General features: G+C 35.8%; 1 protein-coding gene across 1 annotated transcript; it reads left to right on the forward strand.

Moving 5' to 3' along the window:
* Nucleotides 1-1,897: 1,897 nt before the first annotated feature.
* On the forward strand, nucleotides 1,898-10,084 carry faim2b (Fas apoptotic inhibitory molecule 2b). The gene is made up of 12 exons (XM_048172901.1): nucleotides 1,898-2,081; nucleotides 3,081-3,144; nucleotides 3,232-3,308; nucleotides 3,400-3,464; nucleotides 5,806-5,859; nucleotides 5,960-6,010; nucleotides 6,108-6,147; nucleotides 6,598-6,635; nucleotides 6,763-6,850; nucleotides 7,030-7,125; nucleotides 9,448-9,501; nucleotides 9,618-10,084. The coding sequence occupies exons 1-12, from the start codon at nucleotides 2,067-2,069 to the stop codon at nucleotides 9,765-9,767; spliced, it is 792 nt and encodes a 263-aa protein (XP_048028858.1). The 5' UTR covers nucleotides 1,898-2,066; the 3' UTR covers nucleotides 9,768-10,084.
* The last annotated feature ends 7,456 nt before the right edge of the window (nucleotides 10,085-17,540 follow it).

The raw sequence follows: 17,540 nt of genomic DNA on the forward strand, positions 1-17,540 counted from the left end.
AGTGGTGCAACAGAGAGGACATTGGTGATTGTGAAAAAAATATTTTCCACAGATGATTTTCTAATATATTACATCATACAAATATACATTTAAATAATTTAGATGATTATAATTTTGCGTGTGTGGTTCAGGGAGGGCGGCGCCCTAGCGCCCTCTATAGGCCAGCCGCCACTGGTTCACAGTTTTTCAGGACAATCACTTTTACACTGACAAGGTTTAAAATAGACGACAGACATCTGGTCTCTAAGACAACAATAGATTTTATACTATACATTTGTTGGTTAACATTCACATTGACTGAAATGGTGATTTGCTCAAAAATCATAAAAAATAAACAGTGTGACACTTACTTCTTCTGGAGTTGAAGCTGGATCACGAACAGTTGGTACAGATCCATACTTGAGTAACAACTTTTTTAGCAAATCCTGCCTTGTATTTCCCCTCGAAGCAGTCTGGAGTGAAATGATTTGCGCAGACATAAACGCATTTAGGTATATTTTGGGGTGCATTATCTTCAAAAATAAAACGAATCCACTGCGTTTTCAGTGGCTCAGATGTTGGGAGAAAATGAAATCTCCTATGTTTACTCTACATCCAACAACAGAACACCGGGATTGCTTAAGAGACATTGTTGTCGGTAAAGCTGCTCGAGCGCGGAGAAAATGGAGGACAGCGTACAACTCACTGAGGGCGGAAACTATGGTAATGCAGGGCTGTCAGTCAATGAATATGGGCGGGGCCTGATCAGTGTGATGTCACACTTGCTTCAGAGAATCAAAACGGCTTGTCTAATGAGACTGCTTTGGTTTAATATGGGTTTAAAAAAAGAGGAATGGGTGCATTTTTATCATTGTAGGGTGGTTGTGTTCACACACTGCCAACACACATTTATGTTCAAACACCTTGTAAAAGTGGATTTTGCATAATAGGTGCCCTTTAAACTATCATGGAAATAAGTTACTGACACAATGTACAATCATGCTACAGTATTTATCCTATTTAATATAAAAAATATGGACCATTCCACAACAATTTGCGAACAATGAAGTGACCAGTGAATTAATGACACCAGCTCTACTATGCATTATTAGAGGCATTTTTACATTTTAAAAAATAATTTTTTTTAACGCTAATTTTTTTTATTTACAGCTCTGCATTTCTAAAAAACTTGGTATTTATTGTATTTTTCTTCTATTTATATTTTCTGCTATTTAATATTGTTAAGGTATTTTATTAAAAATACTTCAAGTTGTCTCCCCAAGTTATGTGTCAATCCTTTTACAATCATAACTCTTTTTTTTTATGAAAATATGTGTTAAATACATATTAAATACATTTATTTTTGTTTTAACAAATAGAACACATTTATGGAATAACCCATATAACACACTTCCTCTGTGTTTTTGTCTTGTTTTCCAGTAAAAATATCTCAACATTCTGAAAATCAAGATACATTTACTGGAGAAGCAAAATGGCTTAAGATATTAAGTCTTGTTTTCTGAAAAATTGTTTAAAATGAAGTGAGTTTATGTAATATCTGCCTGTGGGGTCAGAAAAACAAGACTTTTTTTATATGTGTGGTTATTGTTACAGTTATTTTTATATGTTATTGTACATGATATGAAACTCTAGCAGGATTTACTTTACTTATATGCATGTGTTCATTACAAACCCCACACATTTCCTACATTTTAATATGTCATTCATATGTAGGATCGTCTTTCCTCTTTCGGGTTTGTCCTCCATACATAAGAAGCTGCATAACTCTAAGTATAGCACAGCTGTTCTCTGAGAAAGAGGTTGGATAACAGATCAAGGAAAACCCCAAGATCAGTGTTATGAACGGTGGTAATTTCCCGCTCGCTCCCATCAATACATCCAGTAATGAGATGTTGCTAGAATGAAGGGAGGGACTGACAGGAGTGTAAGAGGGATTAGCCTGAATAGACACTATAAATCTCCAGTGCAGAGACACACATGAACCACAGACAGTGACCGACAGAAACCTGCTCCGCTCTCTGAGAGAACACACATCACAACTCTGCAGTGACAACTGATCACAGAAAATGACACAGAAAAAGGTAAGGTATCGTTTGATTAATTACTACAGAATAGAATAGAATAGAATAGAATAGAATAGAATAGAATAGAATAGAATAGAATAGAATAGAATAGAAAATTCTGGGTTGTTTTAACCCATGTTTGGGTCAAATATTGGCAAACCCAACCATTGGATTTAAAAATTTTAATTTAAAAATTTAAACCAGCAGTTGGGTTTGTCCATATTTGACCAAAATATGGGTTGAAACAACCCAGAATTTTGTTTTTACAGTGAATAGAATAGAATAGAATAGAATAGAATAGATCAAAACAATGGAATAGTATAAAATAGAACAGAACAGAATAAAACAGAACAATAGAATAGAATAGAATAGAATAGAACAATACAATACAATAGACTGAAACAATGGAATAGCATAGAATAGAACAGAACAGAATAAACAAGAATAGTATAGAATAGAACAGAACAATAGAATAGAATAGAATAGAATAGAACAGAATAGAATAGAACAATAGAATAGAATAGAATAGAATAGAATAGAATAGAATAGAATAGAATAGAATAGAATAGAATAGAAGTGTGTATTCACTCAGAAGACACGGCATGCTTTACTGGCATATTTCCATAAGGAGATTATTCTGACTATTTATAGATCAAGCTTCTGTCTTTACAGAGAATTATCGACAGTTTTAAAAAACATATTAAAACATATTAAAAATTAAACTGACTATATTACATCTTGCATTCATACACACACTCTAAAAGATCTTTTTCATTAGACATCATGTCCTTTATTTGATGGTTTATTTTATTTTTAATCTCTAAACTGGATTGGATCGTATCTATGAGCTTATAAACAATAATCAAAGATTAGAGTTTGCTCAGAGTATTTTATAGCCATTCTCAAAGTGAGTTAAATGAATCTGATCAGTGATTATTCTTTGGCAGTGTTAATAGCATGTTATTGGCCTCTATATTACATGGCTTAAATATTTTCCAACTATGTTTGTTGTCACAGGTTGCTCCGACGGTCCAAACCGTTGAAGGAAACATGCCTCCGAGCTACGACGAGGCCAATGCAGGTAGCTTTGACTAACATTCTGCCTTCTGTCAAATATATATTTTCTGGTCTTATTTACTTATTCATTTATTTCTTTATCCTTTTGCAGGATGCCCTGGTTACTACTATGGTGAAGGAGCTTTTTCCTGGGATGATACGTTCATTAGACGAATTTTTATACGAAAGGTAGCAATTTAAATATTTTACTTCAAATATAAATAGAGGACTATCAAATCCAAATGCTTGTAATAAAAATGTCTCTTTTCATTTCCTGCAGGTTTATTCCATTCTGATGCTGCAGCTCTTTTCAACAGTCGCAGTCATCGCCCTCTTCACATTCCAGTGAGTTACTGATGATAGTCACATTACTGAATCAGTTACACTAGTGTTCAAAAGTTTGGGAACAGTAATATTTATTATTGTTTCTGAAATGAAATTAATACATTTATTCAGCAACGCATTAAATTGATCAAAAGTGACATTAAAGACATTCATAATGTTACAAAAGATTTCTGTTCATCAAAGAATACTGATTTTTTTTTCTCACAGTTTGATGTAGCACAACTGATTTCAACAATTGATAGCCCTTACAAAAAATAAATATGCTTCAAGTTAATTTTATTAAGTATACTCAAGTAAAGTTCAAGTATATTTAAGTATATACGTTATGTAGTAAGTACATCAATGTACTAGTATTATACATGTAAGTGTACTATTCCAACACTACTAGTTTACAGCTACGTTTTTTGTTTGTACTGCAACTATACTACAAGTGAACTTGGTATACTGATAGTTTACTAGTTTAATACTTGTATCACATTTTTAGTTTATGAAAGTACACTTTGAAGTATACTCTCAGTAAACTACTAGTTTAGTAGTTTTATACTGCAAGTACTTTTTTACATTTTTTTAAGTGAAATTTAAGTTCACTGTAAGTGAACAGCATATGTATAGTTTACTATTTAAATATTATTTTTGCTCTTTAAGTATACTACTACATTTCTATTCAGGTATTCATTTTTATACTTGAAATATGTAACTCTTTAACTGTAATTTAACTTTTTCCCAGACAGCGTTTTTTTAAAATGTTGCCAGCCAGCCAGCAGCAGCATTTTTGATCATTTTAACAAATATTTCATGGCCCCCATATATTTTGATTTATAAAACGGTTAGTTCCTGTGCTTGATTCTGATTGGTCAATAGCTGTGTTTTATTCACAATAAAAACACGGCTATGACGCCTTCACCCAACGGTTCTGTGTATCGCTACACAACACCCTTAGCAACCACTCTTAGCAACGTAAACTGTATATTCTCAATTGATATTGTTCATTGAAGCTTACTGTATTATGTAGAAAAGTATTGTGAGAAAGAGATCAAATGAACAAGTTTATTACCTGCATTCAGATTTAGCATTTTCCTTCAGGTCAGTCCTATGTTCATAATAAAAAATCTGTTTAAGTGTCCGATGTATTATCTTGTCCTTTTAACGGTTAAGGGGTTTTCCCGTGACTGACAGCGCTAGTCAAAGCGTTTCTCAGTTGTGTCTTTTTCCGTGTTCACAACAATTCAGTCTTTTCAATGTAAAAGTCTTCGCTACTGACTGACACACTCACAAAGAATTCTTTGCCGCCATCTAATGGCGTAATTATGTAATTCTGTTGCTGTTCATAGTCAAGGACTATTTTTTTCCGGCGAAAGGAAAGCTTTTAGTGAAAGTTTACTTCATGAAAGTTGCATTGATACACATATATTTTGGCTTTAATATTTGTATTGTGTGGTAACCGTTTTATAAAAGCAATAAGGTACTCGAGGCTGGTGCTGTATCATGAATATCTCCGCTTTGCGTTGTTCCTAACAACGCCCTTCAGCCATGACTTATTCACGATACACCACAGCCTCTCATACCTTAGTGCTTATGAATATCTGAACATGTAATATATCAAAAGAAAGAACAGAGCTGCTGCTTTTAAAAAAAACAAACAAAAAAAACTTTTTATTCTAGCTTCATGCAATCTTTTTTAATCAACAATTTAATGTGGGTCAGTTTCATAAAAAAAAAAAAAAAAAAGCAACAATTTGAACAAAAAGTCAACATCTACATCCAGATCGGATTCAGAACGATGATCTAAACACAGATGGAGTAGATTGAGTCCATTAACACCCCCAAAACTTCAGTTGTTTTCTCTTCAAGGGTTCATCATTTCATACAGTAACGTTAAGCAGTTTTGATTTATATTCTGTTTAATGTTTGATGATCGCGTTATTTTACATGAGCATCAGCACTGCTTGTCACATGTTTCTGCTTCTTCTTTGCCTGTGCTTTGATCCAGAGATGCTGTACTCTTCAGAAGATGTGTAATAGCGCCCCCTATTTAATAGGCTACTCAATCAAATGAGTAAACAACTACAAGCCAAGTATAATTAGAATACTTAATTATACGTTTTAAGTATATCTCTATCAAAAGACTGAGTACAAGTATAGGCCAAATAGACTAATATTTCACAATATTACTGTGTTTACTGTTTTGATTTGGTAAACAAACTTCTTGACTTCTTTCAAAAACAATAAAAAAACTGGCCCCAAACTTCTGAACAGTGTATGTTATCAGTTATGTGTGAACGTATTATATTTAGTATTGACTTTTTGACACTCCTAACCGCTTTCCTTCTGCTTTACTCAGTGCTCCAGTGAGGATGTACATTCATACACATCCTATTTTATACTCCATATCCAAGTAAGTAACATCAGTAATTACAATATTGCCATAAATGCTTTAAAATGTTCCTCATTTAGGCATTTGACCTTTAACCTTAAGCTGTGTTTGTGTTTTGCAGTCTTCTGTTTCTGATCACATATATCTCATTGGCTTGCTGTGGTGATTTGAGGTCAGTTACTAAATCTTGATCAGTTGCAGTTGTGGCTATTCACTCTTCGCTATATGAGAAATAAGAAGGAAAACACATTTTCATTTCTCTATTACAGGAGGCAGTTTCCATGGAATCTTATTCTACTTTCAATCTTTGTGAGTATCAGTTTAAAGATACAGAAAAATTATCATTAAATACTTGCATGCTAAAATAAAAAAAAGTCCCTCAACCCAAGTGCACTCTTTAAAATAAAGCTTCTTTATTGGCATTGATGGCTTCATGAAGAACCTTTAACATCCATGGAACCTTTCAAATGTACAAAAAGATTCTTTAGATTATTCCAGTGTTCTTCATACTAAAAAAATGGTTCTTTTTAGAACTGATCACTAGAAGGTTCTTTGAGGAACCAAAAATGGCATCACTGCAAAAATGTCCTACTGGAACCTTTATTTTTAAGAGTGTAAAGTACAGTTTTGCCTTTTGTCTTAATAATCAATATCTACAGTAGCTCTAAAATTATTTTAGTCATTCCAAAAATGTTAAATGATCTTTGATTATTTTCTTCCCTTTTTTTGCATGTTTTTGTGAACATTGTGCACACAAAGACTCTGAGCATGGCTTGCATGTTGGGTTTTATCTCCAGGTAATGACATATCTGTTACGTGTTTGCATGCTCAAATTTGATTTTCCAAATTCCACAATATATGTAATAGATAATATCTACTGACCATAAAGGTTATGGTCCTTTTCCTTTTTCCTACTTCTGACAGTTTCTACAACACCAAGTCTGTGTTGCTGTGCATTGGCATCACTGCAATGGTGTGTCTGTGCGTCACCATCTTCAGCTTTCAGAGCAAGGTGAGCAACTGATGAAAGAATTATTCCAATGATTAATATTACTAAATTGACCTTTTTAGTGAACATTGGTGAGCAATATGGCCTTAAAGTACAATAAGTACAGTTATTTATACATGCAAAATACAATGATGTTGCAATTCTAAAGTGTTTTTTTTTTTTTTTTTTTTTTGTCTCTATAGATTGACATCACCTCATACCAAGGTCTTCTCTTCATTCTGTGTATGGTCATGTTTTTCTGTGCTATTGTGATGGGATTGGTGGTTCCCTTTGGCTATGTAAGTATCAAAAATCAAAGTAAACTATAGCAGCACCTGTAAACCTCACTGAGTTTTTCACTCAATCAAATAGACAGAGATCAGGACCAGTGTTGGGGAAGTTACTTTTAAATGTAATGCGTTACAATATTGCGTTACTCCCTAAAAAAGTAACTAATTATCTAACTTAGTTACTTTATATGGAAAGTAGTGTATTACATTACTTTTGCATTAGTTTTTCTCAGATGACTGAGGCTCGCTCTCATCCAGGCCTTGCTGGTGTTTTTGTACAGAAAAGATTTTGTTTTTTGTTGCATTCAACAACACACACCTTCATTTTCTGACTCCTAAAGCGATGTATGCCATAAAAAAGATCTCTTAACATTATGGTTTATATTACTTACTGTACATACTTATTGAAAGTTAAAAGTAATGTTTTTGTTACTTTTGTGCTTTTTGTCTGTTCCCACCAGTGTTATGGAAAGTTACTTTTAAAAGTTATGCATTTCAATATTACGTAACTCCCTAAAAAGTAACTAATTGCACTACTATTTACTTTTTATGAAAAGTAATTTGTTATATTACATTTTCTCACCTGGGCTGGGCTTGCATATTTGCAACAACAACAACAACAAAAGTATATATAAAATATGAAGGCCTTTTCACACCAAGGGCCAGATTTACTAACAGCTTGCACCAGCACAAAACCCTCTTTTGGCATTGAAAAGCTACTGTCCTGACTTACTAAAGACACGCAGTGAAAAATTAGCGCTGTAAAGGCATGGACTGAGTTGCGTTTGCGGCTGACCTTATTGCATATGCATTTGTAGGAGTTTCCCTTTCAGACGCAAAATATATGGGAGGAGAGTATTTAAATTAATCATGCAACATGATTTACTAATGTTTAAGCTAGTCAATTTACTGGTATTTGTGGCATTATTTACCGCCCCAAAAAAGCATGTCTTAACCCATTTTGCGACATGGCTGCAATTGTTGCTGCTAGGAGGAGACACTGCAGAGAACAGAGAGCACATGGTAGAAGGGAGAAAATATTTTCAACTCGTATTAATTTCTTTGGAATGCCAGAAGACGATGTTATCCGTTATCCACCTGGTGAGCATCAGCTCTGCTTATTTACGAACCAACGCTAATTTGCGTTGCTCTTGTAAGATTGTGTTGGTCATTATGTAAATGATTTGACTGCGTCTGTGTTCTTTTATTTGCGCGTCAGCAGTAGATCGAGAGCAAAACTTGCCACTCCCATCAGCGCATTTATGGAATTGCACTCTCATGCTAATTTGCCCCGTTTAGTAAATCTGGCCCCAAAAGTGAAATGAATAATCCTCAGGCTGAAGCAAATGCAAATTTATGACCTGTACAGTAGAGGGCGCAGCTCAAACAAACCTTTCAGCTTTGCTGCCATTCTGGATCATAGAAGAATAGGATGTAGGAGAAGAAAGTTCAACACTTCAGCAATAAAACCAAAACAAAATGAAACACAAATATGATGTTCATCTAAAGTCATTTTTCATATTAGTATAGTTGAATTGGATCATTGAAGGTCAGCAGCAAAGACATTGGATAATAAAGTGAGATTAAATACATAAGGGCATTCACAGACAGGGTTTAGATTAAGCCAGGATTAGGCCTTAGTTCAATTAGGATATAGGTATTAAGTAGCTATTATAAACATGCCTTAGAAAAAAAACATTACTGATATGCATCTTTGGGGTTGATTGAACGACTTCAGATTTTTTTAAAGTCGACATTTATGTGATTAAAGTTGAGTCGACCTCAACTAATCGATGATGATGCCATTAATGAACAAATTGGCTAAGGGGCCGTTCACAGAACGCGTTTTTCCATTCCAATGCGCTCCTTTTCCATTGTTTTTCTATGTAAATACGCGCTAGATGGACATGACTAGTTACTTGAAAAAAGTTATGTGATTACGTAACTCAAGTTACTTGTAGTGCATTACCCCCAACACTGGTTCCCACACACTAAGTGAATATGTTATGAAGAAGAGAGAGAATTTTCAATCAGTCATTTAAAAAATGTTTAAACAAATTAATTCAACTGAAAAGTAATACTTTTTAAACAAAAAAAGTCACTGAAATATGAATGTGAAAATTTATAAAGTAATGCAATACTTTACTCATTACATCAAAAAAAGTAATCTGACTATGTAATGCTTGTTACTTGTAGTGCGTTACAACATTGTTCAGAACTGTTTTTTGTTTTTTAGAGTTTGGCTAATAATACCAGTCCCAATCTGTACAAAGCCATTAACAGTCCTAACATAGATTCTAGTCACATTCTAACGGCTTTCTCTTTTAAAAGGTCCCCTGGTTACATGCGGTCTATGCCAGCGTTGGAGCTGTTGTATTTACCATGGTAAGAAGGAGATTAGTCAAGAAAAGATTATGGTTTTAAATGATGAGAATTTATTATGTGATTAAGGTTATATAATGTTGACTGACCTGAGTCTCTTTCTTTTCTTTTCTTCTCAGTTTCTAGCCTTTGATACACAGCTGCTGATGGGGAACAAGCAATACGCTCTGAGTCCTGAAGAATATATCTTTGCAACTCTAAGTCTCTATCTGGATATTGTGTACTTGTTTACGTTCCTGCTGCAGTTGTTTGGTGATGGTCGAGAATGAGTCACGGTTGTGTAGTAATATTCTCCTTCATGTACAATATTAATGTTCCAAACTGTTCTGTAACCTCAATGTATGTGGCCTTTTATGTATTAGTAGGTTTAAAGGAAAATCAATGCTGTAAAAATGTTTTCTCAGGTAATTGTTTATGGCAAATGATGTTACTCCTGTGTGTTAATATCAGTTTTCACTCAGCTAGTTGGTTCAGAGTTCAAATGTTGAGTTTATATTAAGCTCTATTATTTTTATACCAATAATCTGTTTAATTAGTTAAAATGACAATAATTTGAAACTCTGTCATATAAACATTTATCACAATCTGTCATTGTGTATTGCATATTTGTCATTTTTCATAATGCATTGTATTTCTGTAACTTTCACAGATAGGTTATTCTGTATTTGACATTTCATCATTTTGGATACCTATTCAATGTACTACAACACTTCTGCTTACATATAAATCTAGTCTGTCTTCATTAGGCACTTTATAGTTTTTGTCCTATAAAACATTAGTGTACAGAAAATTGTAACTGATAAGATACTAAATTGTGTCATTAGGAATGAATGATATATGATTTATTTTTGAGCTAATCCCAACTTTCTTGATTACTGCTTTTGAAGTATATTACTTAATATTAAATAATAATAAAAAAAAACTCTATAAGAGTAAAATGGCAAGTTCTCTTGTTAGGTTGCTAATGGGTATGAGAAAGCTGGAAATAATAGAGAAAAGAAGGAGAATGAACAATGAAGAATGTCAGTACACAAGTTTAAGAGTAAGGAATTCACAGATTGATGAAATAAATAAATGGACATAAACTGAACAAACCAAGAATGGCAGAGGTGTTGTGTTTGAATTTTTGGAATGCACTGAATGTGCATGAACACACCAGTTTATTTTTCAGATAATCTTTAAGTGTATTTAACACAAGGTTTATGGCTTAATACTTGAAATTTTATGTCTGCATATACACCGATCAGGCATAACATTATGAGCCACCTTCCTAATATTGTGTTGGTCCCCCTTTTGCTATCAAAACAGCCCTGACCCGTCGAGGCATGGACTCCTCTAGACCCCTGAAGGTGTGCTGTAGTATCTGACACCAAGATGTTAGCAGCAGATCCTTTAAGTCCTGTAAGTTGTGAGGTGGACCCTCCATGGATTGGACTTGTTTGTTCAGCACATCCCACAGATGCTCCATTGGATTGAGATCTGGGGAATTTGGAGGCCAAGTCAACACCTCAAACTCGTTGTTGTGCTCCTCAAACCATTCCTGAACCATTTTTGCTTTGTGGCAGGACGCATTATCCTGCTGAAAGAGGCCACAGCCACCAGGGAATACTGTTTCCATGAAAGAGTGTACATGGTCTGCAACAATGCTTAGGTAGGTGGTACGTGTCAAAGTAACATCCACATGGATGGCAGGACCCAAGGTTTCCCAGTAGAAGCATCCCAGAGAGCATATATCCCTACTTCAAGAATCAACTGTAGTTGGGGAGGGAGGCAAAAGAAGTAGAGGGCCACTTCCGGACTGCCCACCATAATTCCGTTTACCCTGCCTCCACCCTAAGGGGCTACCTGAGAGAGCAACCTACCAAAGGGAGTATGTGAGGTGCCAAAAACCTCAGTAATTAGAACCTCAGCATAGACAATAAGTGGATAACTATGTTTTTCTGAGATGTAGTCCAACTCATCATGTCCAAGCTACAACCTTCCAAGGGGGAGCATATACATCCCTATCATTATTCAGGAAAGGGAGGCAAACAAGAGAAAGGACATATTGCAGTTTGCACAATAACTCCCATCAACCGTGCTCTAAATCCCAATGGAGATTAGACCCTACTTAAAGACCGCAGTGCACTGGGGGACAGCAGCTTAACTCTGACTTGAGTAAAGGCACTTCTCCCAAGACCTGCAATAGCTAACACTTCATCTTTTTTCTTTCTTTTAGCACCAAGCTATAGTATGACAAAGATAACAAGGAGGGACACCCCTACAGGGAAGGATCTACCTCTACTTTTCTGCAATCTCAAACACAGGTCAAACTAAAGAGGCCGATAAAAGCACCCATGTTAAAGGGGAGCGTATATCTCTACGCCAAGACCCAACAGTAGTTGGGGAGGGAGGCAAATGAAATAGAAGGATGCTTGCAGAACTGCCCACCATAATTTTGTTTACCTTGCATCAACCCAAAGGGGGTACCAGCCAAGCAACCCATCCACAGGGGAGCATTCAATTCTAACACTGGGGAGAATATAGCTGTACCCTGGAAAAAGCAAGCCGAGAAAGAGATGCTAAAGGCAATCTACCACCACCCACAGCTACTGACCAATGGCACACTCATCTTGGGGGGCAGGTGAAGGGGGCAGGATGTCTTCAGACACATCCCCAACCTACAATCTGAAAGTATCTTTGACAAAAACGCGCCGGCATGCATAAGTAATCCAGCACAGAGATGCTCAGAGCGCATATGAGAGCGGTTTCCGATTTCTTACTTTCAACCAAAAACCTGCTCCTTTCCTCTGCCAATTTGGCAATAGTTACTTTCAATTCTCCCTCAGGAGGGGGCCATAAATGACAATGTAGTAGAGCTGCACGATTAATCGTTCAAAGATTGCAATCTTGATTCAAACACAAACGCAATCTTAAAGTGGCCCTATTATGCTATTTTAAAAGTTCTTAATTTTGTTTTGGAGGACTCCTATAACAGGTTTACATGCATCTAAGGTCAAAAAACGCTTTAATTTTCTCATAATATACATTGCACATCACCACATTTTTTAATGATTCTTAAACGACTCGTCCAATGCTTCACTCTCTCTAACCCTCCACCAGATGGCCCAGTCTGTTTGTGATTGGTCTACCACAAACAAACGCCCTTGCTCCATCCTTTATCATTACTCAGAGTAGTAAGTTAGTTTTAGGTAATAGTGAGCCACAGATGATTTGCATAAGTATTTTAATAAGACAGTGAGTTAAGCTGAGTTCAGACTGCACGATCGGTGTTCATTCACGCGAGTGACAATCACGCAGTGTGAATGAACAAAGACGCGTTCTGAGATAATCGCCGACGAGTCGCCGACACCCGTGAGATATTTGGCATGCTAAATATCTGGACCTGTCGGCGATTCAAACTCCTGCTGTGTGAAAAGTTTTCTGACTGAAAACTACATCGGCGATGACCGACAGCCAATGAGAGAGCAAGATACAGAGCAGCGGGGAGTTCGGGGAGGAGTTATAGACCACAATATCAGCAAGCATGGCTTTGTACACATAAACATTACAATTCTATCAAACAGAAACAAAGCACAAATCTTTGTGCCTCCTTATCACATCTCGCGTGTGTTTGGTTGTGAAACATAGTTTGCGTGCCAGAGTTGTCGGCGATTCTTCCTATTGTAAAGTCATGCAGTGTGAAACCTTCTGTCGCCAATCCCTCGTGCAGTTTGAACACAGCAGCGACTGAATGCTGGCCAAGATAGTCATGCAGTGTGAAAAGAACAGTGACCCGACTACTTTGAAAGTCGTGCAGTCTGAACTCGGCTTTTGCTGGTTAGCTGGAGATGTAGCACAATATAAAACTATGCATTTTGAACACCCAGTAGAAAATATATACAACAATTAATCATATTTACAGGCTGTGAGGAGCAAGTTGGTCCAAATAAAGTGGCTATTGTCCTATCTTTAATGGCAATCGTGAAAATGTTATTCTGCTGTTGTATCGCTGTGGTAATTTTAACCACTGACTGATCCTCATCCTTTGGAAGTTTACAAAGAGAATTTGCTTTTGCTGAGCAGAAAAGAGCGTCTTCTCAACATGTAAAGCCAGGAACACACCAAGCTTGAAGGTCGGCCGACTGCGTTTTCTCAGTGTGTTCTGCACCGTCGACTGAAGTTGGTCTTCGTTGGCTTTTTTTCGGCCGATTCAACATGTTCTCCATTGGAGAAAGAGAGAACTCTGATTGGCTGTTCAGTATAGCAAACGAGTCAGTTCACGAGAATATAAGCAAAAGTTATGAAAGCAAGCAAATAAGTCATGACGGCACAGACAGAAGGTTGTTTTAATTTTTACGTCATCTTACCTGAGCACTCAAATGCACGAATAAAGAACGTGATCAGCATGATTGATATTCAAAACGGTAAGCAAGCGCTGCTTTCTTTATGGTTTGTATACATGCAGTCTAGTTTCGCTTTCCCTTTTTGAATGACGAATATAGACAAATATATCTGCTGATATATCATACGCAGGCGCAATATATCTGCTAGTTGACAGTAGGCTGAAGTTCTTTTGGTGTGTTGAAGCACATATTTTTTCCCCGACGCAGCCGACATGAGGTGACAACACCGCCGCCTTTCGTTGCCGCTAGTTCTTTGACATCAGGGTTGGTGTGTCGTGGGCTTAACATGAACCAGCTACAGCACTTGAAGGCGGATCAAAGTAGACGTTGTTTACGGGCAGCCAATGAAGACCACAGGCGGGCATTAGGCAAACTGGTCACCCAGTGATGTGTGGCCATCACGGAAGTGGGATTCGAATTCCTAATGATTCCTTTAGGCTATTCAGAGTTGATTCTTTGATTTGAGAGACAATAACTTTATTAATTGTGTACTTTCAGCTTAACAACTTAGCAGATCGTTTACATTCACAGACAGCTACGTTACACATTGCAAGAAAGGTAATATTTGAAAAAGCATAATAGGGGCACTTTAATCAGTTTTTGTATAAATGTTATGCAGTCTGCCTGCCAATGATTATTGGTGTTCATTTACACGTGATTCAGATGCCAGTGATGCTGATGGCGTTCCCCTAGTCAACTCCATGACGCAGTGTTTAAGTTCCACTTTGAAAAGGAATTATTTTGATTTAATCAGGTAGAAAAAGGTCTTTATGCTAACAATTGACCCTTCGCAAAGACCCCAATGTGTCGTGATAGATCGCTGTAGCACCTCAGCTCAAGCGGCTCATGAACCGATCATCTCTTCCTACTAGTTAATTTATAACATCAAATAAACATGAATGAACATGAGCAGGAATGTTGTTTCAAACGCGGAAAGATGCAAGTACACACCATTTTTCAAGTTCAAGTCCACCAAGGTTAATCTTCTAACTCCTGAATGCTTTGTTGGACAAAATGGCGGATTCGGCGTTATGATTGGTTAGATCGCTTGTCAATCAAACTCCTGGCGAAGGGTCAATTGCTGGTTACGAACAGTAAATGAATAGTAAGGATTTGCATCCAAGAGACAAAATTATTTGAACATTATGGTCAAATGAAGTGTGTCTATATGTAGTCAAATTAAGACAGAAGGCAACTTAATATAAATAGATAATTATAAAGTTCAATGAAAATTAAAAGAGTATTCCTCACAATATATCAAAAAATTCAATCTGAATGATTAAAAAGAAAAAGACTACAGTTGATGTTTTGATGTTATTAAGTGAAAATGCTGTGAATAACTCAAAAAACAACAAAATACAAACAAGATTTTATTAAAAAAAGAAATTCAGGAGATCAGTTTTAAAAAAAAAGAAGAAAAAAAAGAAGTAAAAACAAACAGAAGATGCTTTTTTGTTGTTGTTTTTTTTCCCATCAAAACAAAACAATAAAACAGTAACAGAATATCAGAAACTGTGGCACAGGAAGACAATTTACCGGCTAGAAACTCTGGTTAACATGCAAACAAACCATCAAAATGATTCTTCAGCTATCTGTACAAAATGTGTTTCTGTTATAAATAAAGAATACGTTTGAAAAAGCTGTTCAAGAGACAAGCCATTTGTTCAATAATCACAACATCGACATCACAATCATACTAAGGATCTAAATACCATCTACCGACCCAACACAACTAAACTGAACGGTTCATTTGTTGAGGCACATTGTACAAACTCTGAACTCTGCAGGTTTGAATTACAACTTCGCTACAAATAACTTTGAATGGTTCTGTTGTTTATGGCTTTATCTGGTGAACAGCTTGAACACCCCATGTTAGCAGCAATATATTTTGAAACTATGAAATGAGCTGTTCAAAAAATTAGCAGCTATACGTTGAAATTACATGAAATGAAATCACGCAAATTGAACCGGGAACTGATTCGGTATCATCCCGGTTTCTGAAAAAGATATAAGAATTTAGATCTTAATTAAAATCAACATCATTTCAAAGTTCCAAAACCATGTTTCATGTTTTGTATTTGTAATGGATGATACCAAGCTTGATAACCAAAAATAAATCCTGTTTTCCTTCATGAGGTGAACTGCAATGAGAAATATCTTTAGTACAGAACATTTGACATAGTGTAGTCAAAACTTAAAACATCAACAATAAAATCACATTGACAAAGAGGGCAAAGGGTGAGAAGTCAAAGGAATGGATCTAGGCCGTAACCAACTAACTCAAGCTATTTCAAATCTCATCAGCTACCTTGATCATTCATACAGATGTCATATGGTTAATTGAATATATTTTTTTTATTAAGAAACTATTGTTTTTAAATTGTATAGACATGTTTCTTCTTGGTGGCATTGATATCTTTGGTAGCAGGAATGAATCAATTCTTTGGGTGGCCTGAAGATTTCAGTGAATTGAATTTCAGTCTGAGTGACGGTAAACTGTAAAAGAGGTATAGATCGATTTCAGTAACACAACTTTCTTTGAATGTAATTACAAACTATCCTAGAAGGTCACCTAGCTAGTAGCTACTAGATATTTTTATGGATGGAGAATGTAAGAGTCTCTTAATGAAAACCATTTAATAGTTTTCAGATCAAGATCATGGCTTTACATTCATAAAATGCAGAATGCACCAAGAGGAAGGAAGTAACAGCTGCATCATGTGCCCTTTAGTGTGATATAAGCCCTTGTGTTTATATCCTATAAAAGAGCGAAGTCTTTTTAAAGACACAAAAAGATACAAAACAACTCATGTGTAACACCATAAGTAAATATACACTCTTTTTAGATTATCAATGACATCAAAGCGTTTCATTTTGGATATTCAAACTCTTATAGAAGTGCATCATGATCGACCAGGACAGTACATTTCAAGTACAAACAATAAACTGTACAGAGAAAGACATGAGAGCGAACTCAAGAAAATGTTTTCTCATTTGCACACGAACACAAATACTGAAAAAAAAACTATGAATCAGGGATTTAAAAAGGAACAGCAACCAACACACACACAACCAGAGGAATTCTCATCATCATCTAAAGAAGTAAAGCTTCGCCCGAACACTACAGCTAATCTCACTTGGAAGTTAAAAACACGTCAGTGAAAAACAGCAGCATGAAGGAAGAAAGCGAGCGAGCACACACGCTGAAGAACTGCTTCTGTCCTTCTTGATTCTAATCATAGTTGTTCCTGCTGTTCATATGCGTCATGTATAATCCCAGCACCATAGCCAAGGTATTTCTACAAACAACCAAAGCCATGATAACACACGACCTGATGAGGCTGTATCCATAAACGCAAAACATCACTTTATTAATCAGTATTTTGGTCTTGTTTTCCAATAAAAATATCTTAACGGCCTAAAAATAAAAAAATACGTTTACTTGAGAGGCAGAATTGTGTACAAGAGTAAGACTTGCTTTGCTTTGAGAGAATATATCTGGAACCATGTGTATTTTTCTAGTATAAATAAACGTTTAAAAAGGACAACTAAAGAAATTAAATTTACTCTTGAAAAAAATATTAAGCTGTTTTTTTCTAATACAGTAAGTAGGTTGACTCAAGGAGGTCAACATTTGAGATCACATGACTAGTGATG

The sequence above is a fragment of the Megalobrama amblycephala genome, linkage group LG21, assembly GCF_018812025.1.
Source record: "Megalobrama amblycephala isolate DHTTF-2021 linkage group LG21, ASM1881202v1, whole genome shotgun sequence".
Classification (NCBI taxonomy): domain Eukaryota; kingdom Metazoa; phylum Chordata; class Actinopteri; order Cypriniformes; family Xenocyprididae; genus Megalobrama; species Megalobrama amblycephala.